Here is a 26580-nt window from a genome sequence, read left to right as displayed (position 1 = left end):
TGAGAAAATAGCCAACAGCACATCACAGTAATATTCCAATCCTGTTAATTGGATTGGGTTTCGTGTTGCTTCTTCAGTTACTTATTAAATTTTAAAAAAATGTTCTAAACAAATATCTCTTAATATTACCAACATCCATTAAGCATGTTACAAAGTTAAGAAAAGTGCAACTTAATTGCAATATAATAATCTTTTTCTACCAGAAACTCCAAAGGAGAATAATAGAAAACGCTGTCATGCATACCAAGCTCTTTGTCTTTAGAGTCCTTATTTTTGTAACCAATAATTACTCAGCATTACTGACACAGTCGTTAATATTAAAATCGAATGAATAATTCGAGATATTCCTCAAAAAACGCAAAAAAAAAAAATTAAGACAGTTTTAACACAATTTTAAAGTTGTATTTAATTACTTAGTGAAGGTAGGTAGTCGAAATTGGGCACCTAAATATAGATGTCACCTAGCGCTAGGTGACCCTTAAAAATGCAAAAATTCGCAAATTATTTTTTAATTCGGAAAAATAAAAGGCCGGCCGGCGACAAACGACATAGCAAACAAATACCGTTAAAATACAGCTAACTGAACTATTCCAAAAATTAGGAGAACGTGACAAAATTATTACCCCGCGTCCCAGACAAAAATCGCAATACTTTCCCTTCCGCCAAAGCAGAAAATCGCAAATACGTACGTCCCGTGTCCTGATCGGTCGCCGACCAACCAAGCGCAGGCGCCCCGACGCTCAAAAACATTTCGACGTCGTCGCGCGTTTCACATCGCAAGCGAAAAGCGAATCAACTGGATGGCTGGATAGATAGAAACGCGATTAGTGAGACGAGGGGGATATTTTATCACTCGACACTGCCTGGTACCGGTTTTAAACCCTTCAAACGATTCTGGGGGAAGAATTTTCTCCGCCGACAACACAGTGCCTTAAAATTTAAATTTTTGCGTTGATTTTCGACTGCGAGGGATCGGTATTTATTTGGAAGTCCCGCGCGGTGTATCAGTGATATTTTTGTTTCTGTTTCGGTGTGGATATTTTACCGGAAGCCGTGAATGAAAAAGGTGAATGTTATATGCTCCCCCAAGTGTTGGGTTTCAGTGCGGCAGCAAGTGAAAAAAATCAATTCGCAATTTAATCGGAGGTTATGGGCAGGACCGGTCTCATTAAATCTGTGGCGATATTATTAAATTCATTTGCCGTTCTCAATTTTAACATCAATATGTTTTAATTATATCTACAATTATAAACTATAGACCAAAATTAGAAATCAAAAATAATTTTTATGAGCCCCTTTTGAGATGTTGTAGATGTTTCTTATATGATTCTTGACTTGATTTTGAGTACAAAAAATAATAAAATAAAACGTTTAATATAACCATACTGTTTGGTTAAAACCATTAGTGTTAAGCATTAAAATATCGCTCACTTGATGCAATAGTGGCACGTCCACAAAATAATACGAAGTTCCGAGAAAGTTAGTGATTTAGGAAAATAACAACTGAAATATTGAGATAAGTTATATCAACTCTGCTACTTATTACAAAAAATTAATAATGATGTGCCTTTATAATTACATATTGAGCAGTCTGTAGTCTAACACTTCTAATTTCTGTTCTTTTTTGTGCTTGTAATCATTTATATAATTATGAGTTGAAGATAACACGATATAGCTTCTGGGGGTTTCCAAACTTTTATAAATATTTAATTTAACTTTTAAAACATTATAATCATGCTTACATATTTTGTTGGACAATTAATTTTATTACCCTGCGGCATTTTTTCATTTATTATTAATGATTTAATTCCTGGTCAATTTTTTTGAAACATGAATTGTGACTTATTATTAAATTGGCTAGAATGATTATAAAGGGTCCTGATGATTTATTAATGAAAGCTTAAATTTTTAAAATTAAGTTGTTATCTTATGTTATTATAAAATATCTTATTATATAATTATTTTATTTTTCTTTAGTGTGAGTTTTAAGCAACTATGCCTTCTGTTTTTTCCGCGACCTTAACACTATTTAGCATTTTCTCAGACTGATTTTTACGACTGTTATTTTGGCGCATTGCAAGCCATCGGGTGAAGTTGAGGTTTAAAAATAGATCGGGCGAAACTCGAACCAATATGTTTTTTAAAAAACCTTCAGCGTATACAGATTATATTTAAGAACACGAATCGCATTGTTTGTTATACTGTAAACACGTGCTCTATTACTATCTAATATTCCCTTTAATCATTGTTTCAGGCTTCTCGAAAACCTAAGTGAAAAACACAACAAAGTAAATCAAGATTTAAGCGAAATAGAGGCGGCTCTTCAGGATATCACCAGAAAGAAGAGTGACTTGGTAGATTTGAAAAGTAAGGTTACCTCGTTCTACGTATTCGACGAAGACGTTCCGCGTACCGAGTCCGACTTAGATAAACTCAAAGTTAAAGTGGCCGGCGAGGTAAGCAACGCAAGGCAGTTGTCTTTGGAAATAAAGAAAAAATACGAAGACGCGCAGCATTTAATCCCATCGGACATCGCCCAAGAACTCAATCAGTTGGAGTTATTAAGCGAAAGCATTACATCAGCTATGGACGAAAAAGATAGGGAATTCAAAAAGGCCAGAACTTTGCGCTCCGACTACGTCAATGATGTGGAGGAACTTCAGAATTGGATTAAGGAAACCGAGCTTAAAGTCCAAGACAGATCAGTGGCACCTCAACAGCTGCACGAGCAGTTGCAGCAAATACAATCTGAAATGGGGTCCATTTTGGATCGTCTTGAAAATGTTAAACGAAATGGACAAACGATTATCGACAAATCCAAGAATCAAGAAGAGCAGGATATCGTTCAATCGACGATAAACAATTTAACCGACCAAGTGCAGCAGGTAAAATCGGAATTAGAGGACAAACGTCAGCAAGTCGGTGAAATTCTGGACGCCTGGCAGCGATTCCTTGCATTGTACCAACAACTGGTCCAATGGGTCGACGAGAAACGCGAATTTTTAAAAGATCCTCTAAAGGTCAGTTCCCTGCAGGACGTAAAGCAAAAGTTACACGACTATTCGGTAAGTTATTAAATTGGAGTTTGCTAGTGATTTTTTACATAACCTTTAATGCTATTAGAACGCGGTAAAGAGTTGCAAAAGTGCTACCAAAAACTTGAGCGATATGGCCAAAGAGCTGGAATATATCGGCAACGTGACAACAACGGGAGACCTTCCTCAAAAAATGGAACACGCGGAAGAAGTGAAAACCGATGTGGAAGCTCAAATTTTGAAAAGGGTAAACATACATATTCTTTAATGGGTCTTGTTTGTATTATTATTTTCAACGAACTTTATAATTTAGCATGCGTTATTACAAGAAACCTCCGAAGAATGGGAGCAATGCGAGAAAAAGATGAAAGAAGTGCGAGGGTGGATAGAAAAAAACAAAAACTCTTTGGAATCGGTTCAAAACAAGAAGAAGCCGTTGAGAGACCAACATGCGCTGCGGGAAAAAATGCTTGCTGACATCCATATTCAAAAGACTAAAATTTCGTTGTCCATCGAAAAATTAGAGGTCTGGATGATACTATTTGCATATCGGGTTCTATATTATTAAAGTAAAAATTGTTTTCTTAGCTTCATTTCCGTTCAGGCATCGAGGCCGATACGAGAATTACTCAGTCCGCCGACGATTTAATAAAAGAACTCGAGGGTTTGAACGCGTCTATCAAGGATCAAATTTCGCAACTTGAGAAGGCTGTCAACCAGGTCGAGGAGTATCAATTGGAGGTGCAGAATCTCAGACAGCAAATAGTCCAGGTGAGTATTGTTATTCAATTTAAGTTACACATGAATACAAATTTGTCAGAATTGTGGATAAAAACAATTTCGTTCAGATCTTAAAAACAAATAAAGGCATTCCGAATTTTTTCGTAAAATATCTTATTTTTTCCAGGTGGAGCAGCAACTTCGCATTGCCACCGCGCCCAATTATAAACCCCAAGATCGGGATCAGGCAACTAGAGACCAAGAGGTAGGTCGTGTACGATTAACACAGGTTTTTCTTGTGTGGACCAGATGAACGTGGCATGATTTTCTTAATCTTTCAGATTTGAAGATCCGTATTCTCAAAATGAAAGTTCCTTCAACCACAAAAATTATTGAACCGAGAAGGCTTTTACTTGATGAAAATCCATTTATCAAAATAAATAAGAACTAAAAGTTCAGATTTTCACGAAATTATATATTTTGACATGACAATTGTTTCGTCTTTATCAAATACATACATTTGATAAAGACACGGTGTTGTCGAAACAATTGTCTTGTCAAAATATATAATTTCGTGAAAATCTCAACTTTTAGTTCTTATTTATTTTCACAATAATTATTTTAATAATAGTAATGATATATCCACTCCCGCTTTGTTTTTTAGTGACACAAGTACAAGATATTTGTATTGCAACATGAAATTTGTCGCCTCTTCGAGGATTCGCTTTTGTGTTTTCTGAAAAAACTTCTATAATTACTTATATTGCTTTGTTGGTTATTAATTTTAAAAATCATGCCACAACCATTGTTTGTACAATACGCACTGCAGCCGTAGATATGCCAAAACTTTTTACAAAACAAACCCTTCAATCAACAATTAGAGCCGACCACAAAGCACACGTTTCACAATAAACGAAATTTTTCCAAAATGTATCGAGGACGCCAAAAGAAAACCCTGGAAACATTTTGATGACAATTATATGCGAGGACGCGCTGCAGAGGTGGCTGACACGTTCATCAAGGTGTTTCCACCTCCCCTTTCCCCAAGCGGCAGCGGGGATTGTGTTTGTTTTGGTTCCGGGCTCTATTGGTTTTATTTCTTGGTTCAACTTGCCTCATTTTTTATTACTTAATTTGTTGCTTCTTATCATCGTACTTAGCTTGTAGATGCGATAACGCTTTAAAACTGACACCATTTAATAACCACTTGTTTTGTGTTCACTGTCTATCTCATTCACCTACGACACTTGGTTTTTGGTACAGTCACTTTCATAACACCTAAACACGTTGAAAACTATGGCGCGGTGCTACAGTAAGAGAGCGTATATTTGATTTTTTTTCTATAATCTTGCTGTAGCCATTGCGTTGTTCGAAATCATGCTTTCGTTCAATTTATAGTCAACGAGTTTAGCAACGTTCGAGACTTGTCGCAGTTACTTTTTCGCGTACGTTTATTAAACAAATCGTAAATAACACCAACTATGCGACCAGCTGAGCGACAGCGACAATTCCAATTGGACGTTGCTATCACTCCTGCTGTTATGGGTGAGCCAGATGAAGCGAACACAATCGACATGTTTATTTTAAAATTATCGTTTGCCTACGTTTGATTTGTTTTTTACCGATCGTTTTGTTTCTTTTTTCTTCACTATTTTGCTGCACTCCCATCCTTTCACGTTCTTGGTGCTCAGGCGTATAGAGAGCGCGTTCGAGCTTTGCAGAACAAATTATCCACCCGAAAGGAGCGGATCAAATTGATTTTGCAGCGAGGCACGCCTGACCTCGAGCCACCAGGCACTTAGAACAGTTCCCTAACACCGAAACGTCAAACCAACCCCGACACCGACTTTATCGCTCCCGAATTCGTCCCCGAAAACGACATATACACGACCATGACACGCGTTTCAGCCACCATCTTACTGCGCGTTTTACCTTCACACTATGTCAGTTATTCGCGTTACTGATATTTTCCATTGTTGCTACGTATATAGGCGCGGGTCGAAGATTACCGACAAAGGATCGCCGGGCTCACGGCCATCATTCGTCGCATGGATCCATACTCTATTCAATCGCCTTCCGATATCTCCCTCCTCGGGGTTAGTTACGCCGACGTTACAGCAGGACGTTCAAAGTCGCAAGAGCGACAGTCGGAAAGTTCTGTTGAAAAAGCCGAAATACTTACATCTCCTCAGTTTTCCGATGCACGTCAACCGGATAATGTTTTTACTACATACGAATTCGAAAATGTGACGCAAACATTAGAAAACGTTGCCACCTTAGCACCTAACGTTCCACCCAGAAGGAGCCGTGCATCGAAAAAGCGACCAGATAAAACAATTAAACCGAAAGATTCGTCACCTGTTGCAATGGCTCCGACTTATACGCTACCGGCAGAGGAAACTCCGAAAATAACCGAATATTTGACAGAAACACCTCAACAACATCTTCCTCGATCTTTACAGCGTTCGAACAGTCCCATGTGGGGTCCAGGCTCCACAACTTACGCCGAAATTTTAAGGAATCAAAAAGCTTCGCAAGCTATTGAATCGACTCCACCACCACCAGTAATTGAGTCTACTATGAAAGTTAAACATGAAACGACAGAAGTCAGTGAAGAGCAACCATCAGAGTTTACAATAACTGATGTAAAAGCCGAAGATATTTGTGATAGATTGGAGAGTAAATACGCATCTCAACCAGAAGAAATGATACCCAACTGCCAAGAAAACGACCTTGCGAAAAATACGAATTCGTATATTATTCCCCGTTCTCAGTCGGACTGGGATGCATATCAACAATCTCAACAACAGTTTGAACCTGCGTTTAATGTTATACCAGGATATTATCAGCAACCTATTCCTTCGTTTGATTATATCCAACCGTTACCTGACATGGTTAACTTTATAGCCTCTGGTGAGCAATTGATAAGCTCTGGCTTAGGCACTTACCATAATCAGCCTCAAGTTTCAACTATTCAGCCAGCTTTCTGCGTTTCACAAAATGGTCAAACACAAGGGCCAACAACTGAGTTAGGCGATGCATCGCAGAGTGCAGCAATAGAAGTTCAAGAATCGGTACATACGACCGAAGTTCAGGAGAACGTAAAAGTGCGTACAGAAAAATCAACAACAGCAGTTGCGAAAAACGACGTTTCCCATTCGCACTTTTCCTACGCGCAGATTTTGGCGCAGGGATTGAGTGACAAAACTCTCCAGCCATCCAGTATCGCGACATTGTCAAAACCGAAAATAGATTGTGCTTCCAGACAACAATCTCCTAGGCCTGGATACGAAGCCACGTCAGAGGAAGAAACGCAGTCTCATTCGAGGAAGCAATCGAACTATGAATATAGGACGAAGTCTCCTGTAAAGGAGGTCGTACCTAAAAATGCGAATCACAAAGATAAACGACCGAAGTATGTCGATATCGATAACATACAGCAGCCTAGTTGTCATGGAGAGCCTATCAAATTGATAGGTGACGACGCAGCTGCCGTTTCCTTTAGATCAGAAGACTTAAAAGCCACTAGTGATATAGAAAACTATTCCCATTCCCGATATACAAGTAATCGGCCCACCAAGTCGAAAAACAAGAAAGCAAAAAATTTGTCACTCGATGATATTGATAAAGCTCTAAGAGAAATTTCTCTTTCTGATAACAAATCCGACAAAAAACATGAACAGAAACTACAGAAGTCCAAGTCACATAAAAAAAAAATAGAAGTAGAGAAAACTTCAACAAAAACTGTTATATCTGCCCTTCAGGATCATGTGCTATCAAACAAGACAACGAAAAAACCGATAGAGAAACATCAAGTGCTGATAAAAGAAACCAAAGTAGTGACAGTTAAAGAAGAACCTGTAGGTATTAATGCAACTGAACTTAATATTAATAGCTTAGAAAATTCTGTTGTTGAGTCCAAAAGTAACGAGAACCTTGTTGAAATTCAACCCGAAAAAACAATAGAACAACTTAACAAGACAGCAGGAAAGCTTAAGAAGAAACATAAGAAAATTAAAGGGTTAAAAGAGGTTTCCAGCTTAGCTGCTGAAATCGGAGCAAAAGAAAATACAACAGAAATTTCAGTCACTTTGGAAGCCGACGTTCGTAACAACCCAACGATTTTGGAAGATGCCCTTCACATTACCAATAAAAAGAAACGAAAACATAAAAACAAGGCTCAAGTAACTGAACTTCCAAGTACAAATCTACTTGAAACAATCAGCAACAAACATATTACCGATAACAACCAATTCAGAACTGAAAATGGTGTAGAAGCGAAAAAAGAAGAAATTGTAGAGGACAAAGCGGCGACTAGAAAAAAGAAAAAGAATTCTCAAAAAAAAACATCTTTACCTTCATCAGCAATTACGGATGACACTAATTTAATTTTGACCTCAAAAGCTAAGAATGAGTCTGATCAATTTTCACTCAAATTAGACAAAGAACAAGTTACAGTAATAACCCAAGATAAAAGTGAAATAACGGCCGAAAAAGTACTAGCCCCAATGGATAGAACGGCGGGAATTAAATCAAAGAAGAATAAAAATAAAGCTAATTTAAAATGCGAAAATCAACCCTTTGCAGAAACTCCAACGTCCGAGGCGACTATAGAGCGTCTTTCGGTCCCAAATGGAAAGGCACCGCCACTAGATGCTGCATTCTCTTCGGTTACGTCTGAATTCGCTGAAATAAACTCAGTCGATCACACCGTAAAAGAAAGTATCGTAGCACAATCTCAAGACATAGTGGACATACAGGACGGTACAAAAAGTGAAAGCAAACCCAAGAAAAGTAAAAAGAAATCTAAAGCAAAACAAGAGAAGGCAGAAGCTTCCAACGACATAGCAGCAGTTGAAGACTGTTCGAATTCATATGATACTTTATCAAAAACAACTCCGGTGAGTCAGAAAGTTTCCACAATGTCTTCTGTCGACTCTCAGGCCAATGAAGTACACTCAGAGAATATTCCGAATACGGCGAATACGATTCCGGTTAATGAAGAAGAACGGAACTTGTGTTTTGCACTGGATCAACATAAGTCTCTTGAATTAAAGCCTACTAATAAGGTTGTATTAATAACTCACGAAGAAACTAAAATGTCTCCTGTGGTTACTTTAAAAATGGAATTTGTTCAAACTCCTGTTGAAGTAATTAAACACATCCAAAAGGGAAATATTGAAGAATTTGAAGAATTTGACCATTTGACATCACTTACCGAACGTGTAGTGGAAACAACTGTAAAACACAGTACAAACACAGCCTCGAAACAGTTAGAAATGAACGAAACTCTGGTAAATAAACTCGAGAAAGTTGGCGTTGAAGCAAAGCAATCGTTGCCACTAAATATTGTCGAAACAATTTTAAAGGATAAATCAGAAATAAAACTGCAACAAGTGAGCGAAAAATTACTTAAAAACTTGGAAAAAGAATCGTGCAAGACGATAAATTCAGTCGATCCAGCATATAAAAACGTAGCAACAGACCCAGGTAGTCTAATAATTCAAGAAACTCACGAAGAACACGAAAGAGACGTCGTAATAAATACGGAATATGAAATGAAAGCCGTAAGGCATATAGACGCCGAAGACGCACGGGTAAAAATCGATAAGTCTCAAGACATTATAACAAATAAATTGCCAAATAATGATGTTTTCGAAATATCGCTAAAGCACGACTATAAAAATATTTGGCCAGAAGATATGCCTAGGGACACAGAAGTTAAAATTGATAGCACGTGTGTAAAAAGCAAAACTCATAAAACTTCATTTGAAGAACTGAAAGTTAATTTACGAAAATTTCTTGAAAATGAGTGCCGCTCGAATCAATTAAATTTTACTGATTCAGATATGAATTTCGAGCAAGTGATTTTCGGTTCCGTTAAACAGAGACCACCGAAAAAAGGACGAAAAGAGAAAACAACGAAAAATGAAAAACCACAAAACGTTGAGATCGAACCCAAAAATGAAGATAAATCGAAACGCCATGGAATGCCAGCGGAATTTATTCTAAATGATGAACCGAAACTCGACGAAGTCGATTCGAAATCAGTTCAGAATAATTTTCAGTTGTCAAATTATTTGTCATTGTCAACCACAAACTCTGATGTCTTAAGTGAAGTCAATAATATTCCGGAAACTATGTCTGATGAAACTCTATTAAAGGAAGAAACGGCAAAAGATACAATTAGCATCCAAGAATCAGTACTAACTTCGGATATTAAAGAATGTAAAAATAAAACGGTATCAGAAGAAAAAGACGAAAACCAGTTAAAAATCAATACGCAAATAGACCCTGTCTCAACACAACAGGATCAATTGGTATCCGGCAGTACCCCATTACCTGATATTTGTTACCTTTTGCCCGAATTGCCTCCTTTGGAAAAAATTCAAAAACCATCTACTGTAGAAAATAACTTAAATGATATCTTGACTCAATTAAAAGCGGAGACTTTAGAGAAGTATAAACCTGAACTCAAAGGCGTATCGTCCACTAGTAATGCCGAACCCCAAATCGAACAAGCAAAATGTATGCCCGACCAACAAGACTCATGCAAAGAAATTAAGAAACCAAAAAAGAAAAAGAAAAAATCAGTTTCTTTTGAAGAAATCCCAAAGGTAATCCACATCAAAGAAGAACAACTTGTAGAACATATTGGGCAATCAAATTCTGAAGACACCGAACTAGCAAGCGAATTTATATTTGTTCCAAATCCTAGCGACGAATTGCTGCAAAATGTCTTTGAGAATGAACAATCACAAGATGATGCCAACAAAAATAGAGACATTGAAACTACTGACAAAACAGACTTTAAGGAATCTCAGTCGATGCAAATATACCACAAGCCGGAATCGGGCGATTGGACGGAACTTACTGAAGAAATTGCTGAAAATCTCAATTCTAGCACAATTGAAATTCTAGAAAGTAAAGACCAACCTTCCAGAAAGGCATGTAAGCGATTAATATCAAACGAATCAACTCACCAAATGAAAACAAGTACAGAAAATACAGTAATTGGTGAAAACCTGTTGACTAAGTCTTTGCAGTCTTTGCAACAGCTCAATCAAAACCAGAACGACCAAGAATTAGGAATTCAGAAAACAAAAGGTTTCCAAGAGGATTCGGCCAGGCATCTTCAAAACTACTCCGATCTAGAAAGAAAACACATAGAACAACGTGTAGAAGACGTTCCATTCGAACAGACAAATACAAAAATAGAAAATAAAGAACCGAAAGAAGCACATAAAAGAGATAAAAAAAAGAAACATAAGAAAAAGAACATTGCTAAGGAAATTGTTATGTCTGAAGAAATTGTCCGGGTTCCCGAAGCAAATCAAACTAGCACTTCAAATTTTATAGATAACGAGACAGAAGCAATACTTCAAAAAACTGAGCATATTGAAGCAACGGAAATTATCTCAAAGCCAGACGCTCCATCGGATTACATTACTAAAAACTGTGAAATGATCGTTGATCTAAATGGAACAACAAAGCAAACTACCGTTGAAGCATTAGATCTTCCGAGGGAGATATCTGCTGATACGGGCGAAAGTGATATTAACTTACAACGTTGGCCTAGTGTTGAAGATTTAGTATCTAACGTAGACATCAAGCCGTTTTCTTCGTTCGAAATTTGTCCCGAAGATCAAGAAACAAAACAATTTATTAAAATACTGACAACGGAAGTCACCGAACAACAGAATAAAATTAATATTTCCGTGGAGCCATCTTCAACGCAAACTGACTTTGAAACAGATAAATTAGAAAAGAAAACTGAATATAAAGGTTTGCCTCTCGATGAAACCAGTACCATTTCGTTGGACATTTTAGATGAACCACCTATATTTTCCGAGAAGGAAATGACAGATGACAATATGATTACACAAAATTTGGAAAAACATGCGGAAGGAATGGATGCTCAGAAGGTTATATCAGATGTCACAAAAGAAAGTCACCGATCGATTGAAATTGGAAAGGGCGTGGAAAATGGAAAACATGGACACAAAAAAGCAAAAAAGAATAAACACAAGAAGAATATATCTGTTGATAAAAGTGCTTCGAACGAGGAAACTGAAGTGAAAAATATTTACAGTAAAGAATCTGGAGAACAGGAGGTAAAAAAAATGAGACGTTATGCTAGCATTGTAGCATCAAATCTTCCATCAGAGCAATGTAAATTTGAAGACGGAAAAAACATAGCCGGTCACAAATTGCATAAGATTGGTTCATTACAAGACCAAACCAAACTGGAAATTCAGAATCCGAGTAATAAAGAGGACCTGAAGCAACAGACTGAGTCCAAAATCAAAGAATCAAACACCGGGGTTATGGGACCGAGTAGTAGTCAGATTGCCGAAATGAATACTGAGGTTGTTCACAAGATTGGCAAGGATATTAAGGAATCTCAGAAGAATGTTGAATCAAACGCCCTCAGTTGGGCCAGCATTACAGCTAATAAAGCCGAGTTGCCCAAAAACAATGATCAAATTGCGTTTGGACAAATGAAACCTAAGGAGGACATTATTGCAGAAAACAAGGAACCTGTAAATTACTCGCCTTCTTATGCCACTGAAAATGACACAAAACGTTCAATTAAAAGTAAACATGAAGAAACAGAAGCAGATGATAAGTCTGAATTTGTAGAAATAACAAATTCCGAACATATTTTGCCTGAAGATGACCAATCCTTAAAAAATAATAATACATTAATCAATAAAAATTTGCAGAGTATCAATCTTGCATTAAACACCTCCGAATCAAGAGAAGCAATATCAACCGAAATATATGTCCTACAAGATAAAAACTTTAAAACTTCAAACATCGCAGATGAAAAAACATACTTAGACGACACAACAAAACCTACCGAGCTTCGTAGATGGGCAAGTGTCGTAGGTTCCAAAGAAACACCGAAACAAATTGTTCCTCCATCGGACAACACAGGGATTAAGAAACCCCAAGCTCCCAAAATTGTAGAAGTTCCGATACTTGACAACAAAGGCCCCAAAGGAAAGCACAGGAAGAAAATTACGGAAGACCTAGAATTGGAAATATCCGAAAACGAAATGTCACTCCAAGAAGTCTCTTTCCAACAGCCTCAAATTATTACAGAACAAAAGAGCGATCATGAAAAAATTGTCGAATCTAGCCAGGATGAATCCTCGCCAGATAAAAAGAAATCCAAAAAGAAAAAGCACAAGAAAAAACAACCCAAAGTAAAAGAGGTAAAACCTGCTTTCGTAGTGACCGAAGAAATTCGAATAATTGCTGATTCGCCGGTGATAGCAGCAGAAGAACCATCTGCTCCTAAGAAGAAAAAAAGCAAAGAAAAGAAAGTCAACGCAAACCGCGATGATAGAGAAGAACTGTTAAACAAAACTAAAGACGTTGCTACAGCTTTTGAAAGTTTGGTAATGGCGTCTAGTATAGATGAGACCAAAGGAAAATTAGTTATCGCGACTAGTATTAAAGATGACGATCAAGAGACAGATAACAATGAAAAAGAATTATGCGAAAACATGAAAGACAGAAATGAAGATCACGTAAAAATAAATAAAACTTTGCCAGTAGAAGAAGCCAGTAGCACTTGCAAGAATATTTTAGATGACACTGTCAACCATAAGCAAATAGAGTCTATAGATGAAACATCTAAAGACTTAGTAAAACCTGCAGCACTAGAGGAAACCACCGGCGCATTTCTACATATTGTGGACCAACCTCCTATATTTTCTGATGAAAAAGAACTTTGCATGGGAGAGAAAATATCGGTCGTTGAAAATAATGAGACACATAAAGATTTAGAAACATTTGAAAATGAGTTTAAAACACAAAAAATAGATTGCAAAATTTTGCCTTCCAATGAAACTAGTACTGCTTTCCAGGATATTGGCGAGGAGGCGATATCAGATTCCGATGACAAAAATAAATTTCCCTCAGTTAACACGAATATAATATCCAACGGCTTGAATCAGAAAATTGAATATAAAGGGTTACCGCTAGATGAAACTAGCGGCGCATTTCTAGAAGTTTTGGACGAACCTCCTGTATTTTCTGATGAAAAAGAACCTTGCGCTGAAACTATTCTAATTTCTTATGAAACGAAGCCTAGTAATACCGCTGAGTCATATGTCGATGACGAATCAGGTGATAGTTCCTGGGAAATTCTGGATGAAGTGCTAGTACCTTCTAATAAGAACGAGCAAACAGGATTAGCAACTGAAATAATACCTGCTGTAAACGCGGAGGACAAAACAGAAAGCCCTATCAATGATACTTTTGAAATTTTATCTTCGGATATAAACATAGTAGCACCCAAGCATGTTGAAACGATGCCCCGGCAAATGGAGGAAATCTTAACAATTGATGATATACCAAAATCTGAAGAAAACAAAATAACGGTACATCCGTCGTTAGAAATTGTAACAAGCGAAATCAAAATTGTAACTCCAAAACTTTGTGAGAACGTTAGCATAAAGAACGAAATCGATATATTAAATCCTGCTATCGAGTCTGACATTGTTTGGAGTTGGGAAGAGGGTTTCCACCCAGACCACGACCCATCCGAGATATCAATTCAGCATCCTTTCAATATTTCCGATAATACTTTGAATAAAGAAGGAATCAATTATTCTGAGTACGACATAGCAGAAAAGACACCGATTGTAGTAAAATCTGAAATCTCTCTCGATTCGAAAGATGACACTGAAGTGGCCGCGTGGAGTTGGGAGGAAGGTTTTACACACAGTTGTACAGAAACTAAGGATATTCTGTCTGGAGATTTAACATCAACTGAACGCGGAAAATTTTATTACGAGACATTTACTCCCGTTACAGAAGTAACGAAATTTCTGGTGAGTACTCAAGAACTATCCCCAGAAAGCGATGTTCAACAAAATCCAATTCAGACATTTTCGCAAAAAATAGATGAACAGGTGGGAAATGCCGAAAAAGCAAAACACAAGCAAATGTCGTTAGAACAAAAAACAATAGATGAAATAAAAAATCCAGCTAATGACACAAACACTCCTAAAAAACCCAACACCGACACGATCATTAAAGTTGAGGAAAAAATGCAAGATGCATGCCTGAGATTATCACTTAATACAGAAGAAGATCTCGTGAAATACGATATACTCCTCCTATTAGAAGCTGAGAAATTATGGCACGAAAACAAGTCGACAAAAGAAGCAAATGCAAAAGAAATAGAATTATATGACTCTTTTTATAATAAATTTGTATATTACGAAACCAATTTATTACTAAATTTAGAATCTTCTTGGCATGAAAATAATGTTAGGAAGTTTAAAGAAATAGACATTGCTGAGTCTAAAGGAGAAGAGCAAGATGTAAAGCTTCAAACTAACGAAACAGAGGAGGTCGTTCCTGCAGGAGTTTATCAATTAATTGAAAAAAGGGAGACAGTTAAAGAAATTGAGACAGGCGTGGATTTAGTTCCAATAGCCATTTTGACTGCTGAGGAGCAAATAACTAATCAAGAAAAGCACGAATTGAAAGTTGATGAACAAGAAGTTCAACTTAACCATTTCGAAAATAGTTCCTTGGAGGCTAGAGAACATCGGTCAAGTTCTGAGTTTGATATTGTGGAGAAGGTGGTCTACGTAAATAGGCGCGAAATAGAAAATGACGTAAAACATATTGAGCCCATTCTAGAACAAATAAATGTTGATCAACCAAACGTAAACAATTTAATAGACTCTAAAACCGAACAACTTGAGTCAGTCTGGACTCCTAACGAAAAAAAGGCGCCTGAAGAAATAGATGAAAATTTAGTAGCGAATGCTGCAGTAGAAGATCAGATACCCGAAGAAAATCAAAACGAGCCTATATCGCGCGTTCAAATTGCTGCAACAACGCAATATATGGAACAAACAATTAGTGAAAAAGGGAATTCACTGAAGGAAACCCAGTTATCTGACGAATTTTTGAATATAACGCAAGGAGAATTTGTGAGACATTACGATAATGCGGGCACCCAGTTAACAACCGACACGCTATTGCATAAAACTGAAAAACAATATTCCTTGTCGCCCGACTCCCCTGAATTTATCCCTCAAAGGCCTGCTGATAACTCGCACGTCGAAACTTCTGAAACATTTGCAATTCAAGAAATTCCTACTGCCGAACCTAAAAATGAAATTCATTCTGAATTCGAAAAAATTGTCGAAAAAGCAACCGAATTTGTTCCCAAATCAGACGCGTTCTTAATGAAAGACCCTCGCCTCAATCCTAATGCCGCCGAATTTGTGCCTATAACTGAACACAATACTATCAACCCTGGGTATGTGGCTTTTGAGCCTGTCCAAGAAAAAAATTACGAACCGGCCACTTGGCAATACGGCAAAGCTGTTTATGACGTTGGCGAAGATTCTGATAGATACGAAATACCACCTGATCATGCTAGTAATATATGGGTAAATGCGATTCTCAAAGAACCACAAGAAAATTTTAAAGTCGCAGAGGAGGTTGAGGCTGCAAAATTACCTAAGGTAACTCAACCACACATGGCGAACTATATTGAGCAGAACGAAGACAGGGAACGGTTATTGCTGTTACCTCAAAATATTATTTCCGAATTACAAACAAGCAAGTCTCCTGAAATTATCCCTACTACTACAACCGTATCCTTGACAACATCGCAGTTAATATCGGAACAAGCGTCTTCCAAATGCGAACAAGACATTCATTCTACAGTTGAAATAACACAATTGCCGACGAGTCAGGAATTTATTAAACAAGAATCAGTTCAACTTCCTGGTTCTGCACAAGTGCACCCCAAAGAAGAATCGATAGACCACAAATCCATCGAGACCGAGTTAGACAATACACAGTCTGAAGCGTGCGATCCTCCTCTCAAATCTGACAATTTGGAGGAAACGACAAACATATGGCAAACGCTTTCAAAATCAGGCAAAACTTATGCAGATGTTGTTGCTTCTAACGTCCCTGAAACTGAAAAGGCCAATTGCCTTATCGCTCCCGAATTATCTCAAATTTTGGAAGTACCTGTCGAAATTACTGTCACCGTATCGGACATACTTTCGAATGAAGCCGACACTAATACGAATAAAGACGATTTTATTCAAGTGCGTTCAAGAGAAAAGAAACCGAGCTCTAAATCAAATTCGACATCCATGCAGGGCACGCTTGAGGTATCCGACACCGAAGAAAACTTGGTAAAGGGGTCTCGAAAATCTAGACAAAGGCATAGGGAGTGCCAACCTTCAATAAAATTTCAAGAGTCGGAATCAGTTAAATTAGTGGATGCTGATGCGCCGGAAGAACCACCTACCACCGAAACAACCATTTTAGAGCAAAACTCTAAAACTATTACTTATGCAACTGTACTAGCTTTTAGTAGAGACAGTTCTCCTTTGTCTTCAACGATAGAAGATAAAAAAATCAAACAACCTGAAACGGATCAAGAAATTATGCAAAAAAAAGTAATAGAAAAACAGCCTAAAAAATTAAAATCAAAGCAGAAAGCCAAAACAATTGTTGATGTTGTAAATGTTACTAATCAAAAGGAAATTCCCATTGCATCATTAGGAGATAGTGATTCAATTGAAAAACTAGATCAAATGACTGAAAAGTGTACGACTACAGAAGAACAAAACTATGATCTTGTGGATGACAAAGTTACCTACGCAACGGTTACAAAATTATCAAAAAGTAGGGAAACATCTTTAGAAAAAACGCATTCCTCTGTGAACGTCGCCGTGGAGAGCATCCAATTGAAAGAAAATATGAACTTGACTGAGGAGAGAAAACGAGAAATGCAGCCAACTCAAATCACTGAAGAGCAATTGTCCTCAGAAAATGACTCGCAAATCAGCGCAACAAAAAAACAATCTGAAAAAAATGTGCTGCCAGAATGCGTCGAAGCAATAGACCAAGTTCTACCCTCGGACCACATAACATATGCCAAAGTTCTAGTGGTGGGCAAAAAGAAAAACAAATATAGTGCACTGTCAGATACTGGTGATTCTGCCGAGTCGAGTCCCGAAAGGTTTGATGCCCAGGTAATTCCAGCACAAAAGCCTCAGCCGTCCCAAGCTGAAGAGCAACGTTCTTTTAACAAGCTTGTAGAAATAACCGTTACCGATAATACTACAAACGAACCTAAACAGCTTGAAGTTCCAAAAACCAAAAGCCGAAAACACAGGTCACGATCTAAAAATATAGAAGAACCAAGTTTAGCGGAGACAATCACTACCATTAAAGGTGATGACAAATTTAACCCTATAGAACCTCCAACGCTGCAAACACCATCAAGAACATGGGCTTCACTTCTAAAATCGGAAAGTGGCGAAGATTCCAAAACAGAAAAAGAATCTATCGGTGAACAAAAGGCTGAAATCGATAGAATTGAAAGAAATAAAGAGAGCGAAGAAAAACGAGGTGTATTTACTTCCATATTGTCTTCAGTTAAGGGAATTGTTACAGGCAAAAAGGGCACATCTGAGAAAGAAGGTAACACCACGAACAAAAAGAAGCTCAAGAGCAAAAGCAAAGATTTGAATGAATTGTCACCAAATTCCAAAACACGTTCAACATATACAGAGCCATTTGTAATAAATGAAAAGAATACTACAGAATGCACCAATTTGCCATCTACAGCGCAGGACGAATGTTCATGCTCTGAAGGTATTCGCTCCGCTAACGAACCAGAAACTACCCTCGATACCGAACCCATATCATCTAGCGACAAAATACTTCCCCATGAACCAGAATATAGGGTAGAGGATATAACCAAAAATACATCTGAAGATCAACGTGAATTTCAAACGTTACGTGAAAGTCTGAAATTTCAACAACATATATGTGCAAACCTCAACGAACAAATGAATCCTCTTAACAATAAAGACAATCTTCACGCTTACTCTAATAATCAGAAACCACAGGATATCTCCAATCAATTTATTGCCCACGAACGAAACTCTCCTCAACTAGAAGACAAAGAACCCTTACCCAATACCAAAGACGGTAAGGAAAGCAAGAGTAAAAAACGAAAAGAGAAGGTACGAAATCAAAAGTCATATGAATCTGATAAGAGTGATGTAAATGATAAAGCGTCGAATGAGCCGACAGTTCCCGAGATAGACTGCTTAAAAGGTGAAGTGACCACGGATTCCATTAAACAGGAATTACAGGAGCACCAATTGTCTGCGAACGAGCACAGTGCTTTTCAACAAATGGTGGAAAATATTCCTGATGCGAGGAAATCTGATGCAGATGAAACCTCAAAGAAAAGTAAAAAACGCAAAGACAAACACAAAAAAGAAAAATCTAATGAATCTGATAAGGGTGGATTTATCCAAACAATAGTAACTAAAATCTCTGACGTATTCTCCCCAAAAAAATCTAAAAAAATTAGCACCCCGGTCGATAAAACTGCTGGAAGACATCTAGCGAAAAATATTGAACTTGATGACTCATTTTGGATTTCTAAATACGTTTATGAAGAAGCTGAGGAGAACTGGTATGCTAAATACCAGAAGCCACAAGAACCGATATTGAAAAAGAAAATTGACTCGGTGGAAGTATTAACTGCCAACCTGACAATGGACTCATTTTGGGTGACGAAAGCAATATATGATGACGCTGAAGAAAAGTGGTTCCTTGAACTCAGTCAACAAAAGAAAGAACAAAGTAGTTCTTACATAGATAGTTTGCCAGATGACTCAAATGACAGAGATGGCGATTCGGATAAATCCAGTGGACGAAACTCACCCAGAAATGATTCAGGAGATCCAGATAGTTCAAAGGAAGTCAATTCTGAATTTTTAATATATAACTTGCCAGGGGGCATAGCAGGTTGGAAAGACAAAAGCACATATTTATCTCTTGAACCGGTTAAAGATTTTAGCGAAGACAGTCTTTCTGAATATTGCGTGGCGGATGACCTAAGTAAAACATCAATAGACCAATTTAAAGACATATCGTTCCAAAGTGATTCGGGTTTCGCCGCGATAACGGAAACCAAAGACAATAGTTTAATTGACGATAATTCCTTCCATTCCCTATCCGAACCTCTAGGGCCCCAAATGCAGCCATCAACCACTACAGAGACCGAGTCCAACAAACAACGGAAGAAGGTGAAATATACTTGTGTTGTTTGTCTGAGTTTTCATTCGTTGTTTTACATCTCCACTAATCTAACGTTAATGTTTACCATTTTTTACCTGTTTCTCTGTAACATGTGATGCAATAAACATTATTATATGCATATTGTTAACATTCTTAGCTTATTAATATGTGTAGTGTTGCGAACTCTATGATGGGATATTTTCTGCAATGGTTTTATTTTTTGTTGTTCTATGTGTACAATTTGTAAAATTGCTTTCCTTCAACTTTTTTTTTCGCACCTTTTTGTGTTTTTTTTTTAAACCACTTATTCAACATTTCTAGAAACTTTTAAAATCGCACTCTTCCTATTCTTATTGTTGCTAGTATCATTTCTTTTTATGGGAGTCTTTATACCCATAGATAAATCATTTATTGTTGCCACAGATCTTACGGAAGTTGATTTTGAATCTTGTGTAGTAGTCTCCTATATACATGCAGGGCGGCACAAACTGTTGCAAAGAACTTATGTATCATTATTTGAAAAAAAAAATGACGATAGATAGATGTTAAAGATATTTTGAATGTTTAAGTAAGCCAGGAATCGATTATATAACTTAATAATATAAATATACTACTTTGTTTTATATTTAAGGCAATAGACAAACAAAAATTACAGAAAAACTTGAATCGTTAGGTATAGGCGAACTTTAACAAAAGTGCTAGATGGACAACAACACGATAACGTAGTTAAATACCTTTTTACATTTTTTTTACAATTTTACATACATCTTACCATATATGAATGCATTTTACCATATTTTTTAAAAATATCTCTTAGTATCTTTGCAGGTAAATCAAAATTTTCTCATCAAAGTTATAAATAACATTAATATAAAGAATCTATTCGACAAACAAAAGTTGCGACTGGTGCGTTTTAATTTCAACGCGGAATGACAATTTTTTTACACGACTGGAACGCGATCGCAAGAAACAGAAACATAAACTTTGGAAACGAATTTGTAAAACATATTTTAAGTAAATTCGAGACAAATTAGAGCGTTTATTTGATTAAGCCACAGGAAAGAATATAAAGTAGTGCAAAAATGAATTATTAATTATTTTTAAATGGATTTTATTAATAATTTTCAATTCCTATCTGGTGGAATGCTGCAATTTCGTTTAAATTGTCTTAATATTTTTGCGTGAATCTTTAAGTGTGTGCTAATGCTGAATACTGAAATGTCATGCTTAACTTTGATGAGTTATGGCTTGATTTAATCGGTTCTTTTATTTGTTTATTAGGGTTTTATCAACGATGTGCATAAACTTCAACAATCGCTTACCGCAACCGAAAGCTCAATATGCTGTTGGTCCAGTGAAAATTTCGACGAAATGCTTGGAGCCTTAGAGGTAAGTTCCTACGGTGTTTAAAGCTGAACATTAATTAGGTTTATTTGGTTAATCAGGTCAACTTTTTACGCAGAATTTAATGACTTAAATATAACATTTAAATAGTTATCAACCGAAAAATCGACTTTTTTATAAGGGACACTCTGTATGTTTTTGAATCATTGAAAATAACTTAAATTTGTTTAACAGAAATATAGCGCACCTGATATTTTCCTTAAGACTTGTTGAAATAGCTAGAATAGACATTTCGACTGTAGAGACGCTTCTTGCTAGTCTTGCTGGTATCTTTAACTGTCTTGTTGCCGTTGTAGGATTGTTTCTAACGGCTCTTAAAAGCCCTTGTAACCCACATGGAGTGGATAATATTTTGATGACAAGATTTTTTGTTTAATAATTAAAAAAAGTTTAAGAAATATATTTAAGTCATTCACTTTTGCGTAAAAAGTTACTTTGGAAATGTTTTCATAGAAACACAAAATGTTCCATAACAAAAAAAAACTATTTTTCTTAGATGCACATTTTCGAAAAACATCCTGTAACTGTGAAACGGTGCAGTTTTTAGCAATATGTTTTTTTAATCCAGCTCCAGATACTCAAATTAATTTTCTATGAACTTTAGAAAAGGGAGTTTTCATTTAAGTGTCCAATTTAGCCCATTCTGTACATCTGTAAAGTAACTTTAGTAATCTGTTCAAAAACGTTAAATTATTTAAAATGATTTGAATTATAAATATAAATTTTACGATGCATTGTTTTTTCTTTTGCTTAAATCTCAATCTTTAATAAGGTTTTCCTGCGGGCAAATTTAAAGTTACATTGTGTACAAATTTGAGTAAATGGTATAAAAGACCTATTACTTTTGTTTTCGCGTAATAAATAATTTAAACAGTCGAGAAAAGAAACTTAATCGACATCAACCGCCCAAATTTGGCGTATGCGGCATATGGTGTAAACGCCGTGTTTGGTATTTACCGTTTGCAGGCGGCCTATATTATTTACTTTGGGTATTAGGACACGTGGGTTATTGTAATTACCTACAAGATCTTATAAAGTCAACAAATTGCTATTTTCTCAATACCGGCATATTGCACGTATTATACTATGATTGAATAATTCAACTATCAATAAAGATCTGATGAAGATTGGGATGACTAATATTAAGCAAAAAAATAAATAAGATATCTAAGCAAAGTGAATATGCAATCAAATTTAGCTAGAACAGGTTCAATACAAAATTTCTATTAATAATGTTTCACCGATATCAAAAGTGTGCGAATAGGTAAAGGCTAGATATAGAAAGCATCTTTGGATTTCACGCCATTTTCTAAAGATGATATTATGAAGGAGGGAAAAGTCGCGTACGTGTAAGTGTCAAATGTTGTTTATTTTGTAAAAAAGCAACCGGAACTGCACCACAAGCGCCTTTAAATGTATCCAATACTTTTCCCGTTTAATCGCTCTTCTATAACGTAGATTTCGACACAACAATTTCGGACAATGATGTTGTAACGAAAAATTTAAAATAAAAAAACTGCTAGTACGAAAGTTTGTTATTGTATTTTTCGATTGTACAAAAAAAATTATTTAGTTATCTTGTACTAAAATACTGAAACTGTCTGAATAATAAATATTGTTGACATTCGTATCATATCGTATTTGCAAGTGCTTTTTATCTTCGGTATAAATTAAATTATAACAACGAATTATGCGTTTTTACACAGTGTGTTTTTTATGCTATCCATATTGTGTTAGTCCATTCACATCTACACTCAATTTCAAACGATCATGAACTTCCTCAACAAAAACTTGCAGGGTTGAAATTATTGGTTTTCGTTATTGTTGTTCCTGTTTTGTATATTGTTTGTTAATATTGTGTGGTTCATAATTAAACTACTCAGGATATTGTTATTTTCGGGTGTTAGCAAAATTCATTTTTCTTCAATCTCAGTTCTGGCGCAAATATATTTCACTTATAATAATGGTTAAATAATCTCATTACATTTACTATAATATTATTTAATAATGCAATAAGTCCTGTCCTCTGCCTGGTTGTTCGAATAACGGTTCCTAATTGGACGTTCGGTACACGAATACATTTAACAATTCCACCCGTAGACTGTCGGTCATGCGGTTTTGCACTGACTCTGATACGCGAATGACATCAGCTTCCTAATAATAATAATGACCCCTGCCTAAAAATTCTTTGCTAATTTTAAATCTTCATTGAAATTCTTTACAAGAGTAAGAAAATCATATATATATATATATATATATATATATATATATATATATATATATATATATATATATATATATATATATATATATATATATAAAGGTTGTTTTTAAAACATTTATCTGCATATAAATAAAGGTAAAATAAAGTGAAGTATTTTGAACTTTCGTTGTCTAAATACTGAAGATAGAAATTCAAATAGGAAAAGAAAACAATTTCCCTGTAAAAGCTAAAAAGGTAACTAACTAAGGCTTTTTAACAGTTGTGGTTTCAAGAATGCAACATAGACTAAGTTATGCTTCGATTAAAAATCCGATGTGACGGCTATATAATATAAATAATATAAAATTGATGATGGTAATTGAAACTGCAAAGATAATGGAGAAATAAAAATGTACTTCGCGGAATTTTAATAGTTTCTCAATGGGTTAAGCGCACGGTGTACAGGTGAAAAATTGAAATGTTATTTAAATCATATAATAATAATATAAATAAGAGTTATAAATAATTAAATGTAGTGTAATCGAATTATTATTAATAAATTACAACCATCAGAAAATGTCCTTGCAATATTTTATTTAATAGTAATAATTATATGTAAAGTTATGTATTATATAGAAGGTGTAATTTAATGATGGTTCATAATTACCCAAACGTCTGGTTGTTGAGATAGAGGACGACAAATTATAAAAAAAATCTCATAGATTTCTTTGGCGATTTTGTGGAAATTTGGTCCTTTTCATTTTTGTGTTAAGCAACTTATGCAAATTTCTTCCGCGATGGCACATCTAATGAATTAAATGAATTAAATTTCATTTGATTTGGTTATCATTAAGTGACGCCCTGTGCATAAATTCACCAATTATTTTCTGTAATAAATGAATATGCAGTGGAGAGATTAAGGACCGTTTCCAAATATTAAAAACTTGTTCACGAAAATACATCTTCGCTCGGGTCCAACTATGAAAATGTTTTCTAGTCGACAGTGTCATCACTACTTTCTAATATCGAGTTCGGGGACCACCCGTGGGCCATTTTATTTTGGTCGAGGCGCCATTTGCCGTTGCGGTATTTATAAATGTCTATTTGTTGTGATTGCATAACTCGCGAGACACTTAGGCCGATGCCAAAATTGAATACCGGGTATCCTAAACTACAGCCCCAAAATCTAATTGCCAACCAAGTAAACTAAATAATGCAAAAGTAACAACACTATATCGTTCATTATCTTTTCCGGCCGTGACAATTCGTGAGCCGGTCGCGTTCGTTTGAGGTCAATGCCAAACGTACATACAAACATCACCAAATTTATGACGATGATCTAATCCATATGTTATTATTCCTACCGTATTTTTTAAAAAATATTCTATATATTTTATATAACGCGGGATAAAGGGGAGCAAATAATTGCCAATGACAACCACTTAACCATTTAATATTTACTAAACAAAAGCGGATTTAAATCGGTAATTCTATTTAATTAAAGGCGTGAGTAACCACTACAACAATTCATTTGTTATGGTATAGTGGTCTCACTCTAACTATTTCTGGGGGACTCTATTTCATTAGTCTCCCTCTAATGAAATAACGCGTTGGAACCATTTGGACAAAATGTAAATTATTCTTGGGTCAAGTGCGTAAGTTATTATATTTTATCAAAGGACATTCAGTAGAATGATCGTAAAAATGGCCCAAAAAATTAAAACGTAAGGACAGATATATAAGAGACCCGTAGTTTCATTGCCTCGACTATACACTAAACCTGTATGTGGTTGCATCGCCCCTTCTATCGAGACGCGATTCTGATAGTGAGAAGAGACAACCGGTCAGTTCGACGCCGAATCGCTGTGGGGGTATATTCAAATCGAAAAAGTAGACAAGTGATTTGCTTTTCTTTTGCTGACAGGTATTATTCTAATGCAATAACGCGTGAGTAGTTTGGCAATCTATCCCTTTAATTTTGGTTAATATAAATTCAGTCTGGTTTCAAATTTAATTGGTTGGTGAATAGGTTTATATTTTCTTCTTTCCCCGATACTATTGAATTATAATAATATTATACCAAGAAAAACAGGACTCTTTGAAATATTTTAAGTTTTTTGCTATTAATTGCAAAGAATAGAGACAACTTCAGTATTATACCTTACTTAGTTTAAGCTACTAGGCATTTTTTCAATTAATACACGATTCTAATAATAGGTATTACACATTGAATATGGCATTTATAGTCTAGGTCCTCTCAATATTGACAATTAAATTCTTTTTTCCACTCCTTACTCTAAAATACCAAGTTATGAACTCATCAAGTATACTCGCGACACACGCTCGCGAGTCAATTCGACCGTTGCCGGCACTTTAGTTACTGACCAAGGGCGAACGAATGCCATTTCTGATGTCACTCTACACGTCATCGTGGCTAAAGTGTCGTTTATAAACTTACATAATATACCAAAACTGGCCACGTCGGGTCAAATAAACTTCTAATCGCTTTAAAATTGAAAAACAATTGCAGTGCTATATAAACATTTCTTGGAGAAATCATAATATCCAGAAATGTATGGGGTGTTCCTTTTAAAAAATGTATTTTTTTCGTGTCACTCTTTCATGAAACACGCTATATAATTCTAACTAGTTTGAAAATTCTGCTACTGCACCCTTTTGTATGTAATATTTTAGTGGTTTCCTTTTGTTTGTTTCTTTTTTCTTTCACTATACTTGACAACATCACTCTTTCAAAATATTTTAAAGGAATTCGAAAGCACATGTTTCTTTTTTATATGTTTATGTTATATGTTTCAGTCTCATATTTTGGTTTGTCCTCTATTATTAATTTATTTACTAACAATTATCTGTGAAGTTTAATTAGTTTTCGTTAGTTTATTTATGCTTTTTTTTTTCAGAACATCACAAGCGATCTGAAAAAGCATGCTACCGAAGCTATACGCCTCGAAGGCCAAGTTAATCTCCTAGGAGCCGATTATGAAATCAAAGAATTGGAAGCACATTTAGCAGGCATAAGAACCAGAATCGCAACACTGTTATCCCAGGCAGAAAACGGTAGAATTTTGGTGATGGTAAGTTTATTTTTATTCTTAA

At 35.9% G+C, this 26580-nt stretch overlaps 1 protein-coding gene across 12 annotated transcripts in view; it reads left to right on the top strand.

Annotated features, from left to right (window-relative positions):
* LOC132702935 (muscle-specific protein 300 kDa) overlaps positions 1–26580 on the top strand; it is a 171410-nt gene that overhangs the window by 121239 nt on the left and 23591 nt on the right. For 8 of the 12 annotated variants that reach the window (XM_060671820.1, XM_060671816.1, XM_060671815.1 and 5 more), the window contains 8 exons: positions 2255–3065; positions 3124–3282; positions 3349–3561; positions 3624–3806; positions 3943–4020; positions 5747–19867; positions 21141–21248; positions 26385–26558. In XM_060671820.1, the coding sequence (XP_060527803.1) occupies positions 2255–3065; positions 3124–3282; positions 3349–3561; positions 3624–3806; positions 3943–4020; positions 5747–19867; positions 21141–21248; positions 26385–26558 (15847 nt within the window). Of the gene's footprint in view, positions 1–2254; positions 3066–3123; positions 3283–3348; positions 3562–3623; positions 3807–3942; positions 4021–5446; positions 19868–21140; positions 21249–26384; positions 26559–26580 lie in introns of those variants that run through there. The other 4 variants (XM_060671821.1, XM_060671819.1, XM_060671818.1 and 1 more) reach the window with 2 other exon arrangements.

This window comes from Cylas formicarius, unplaced genomic scaffold (assembly GCF_029955315.1).
Source record: "Cylas formicarius isolate icCylForm1 unplaced genomic scaffold, icCylForm1.1 PGA_scaffold_6__28_contigs__length_40554024, whole genome shotgun sequence".
Lineage (NCBI taxonomy): Eukaryota > Metazoa > Arthropoda > Insecta > Coleoptera > Brentidae > Cylas > Cylas formicarius.
Note: the sequence above shows the minus strand (reverse complement) of the source record. Positions and strands in the feature narration are given on the sequence as shown.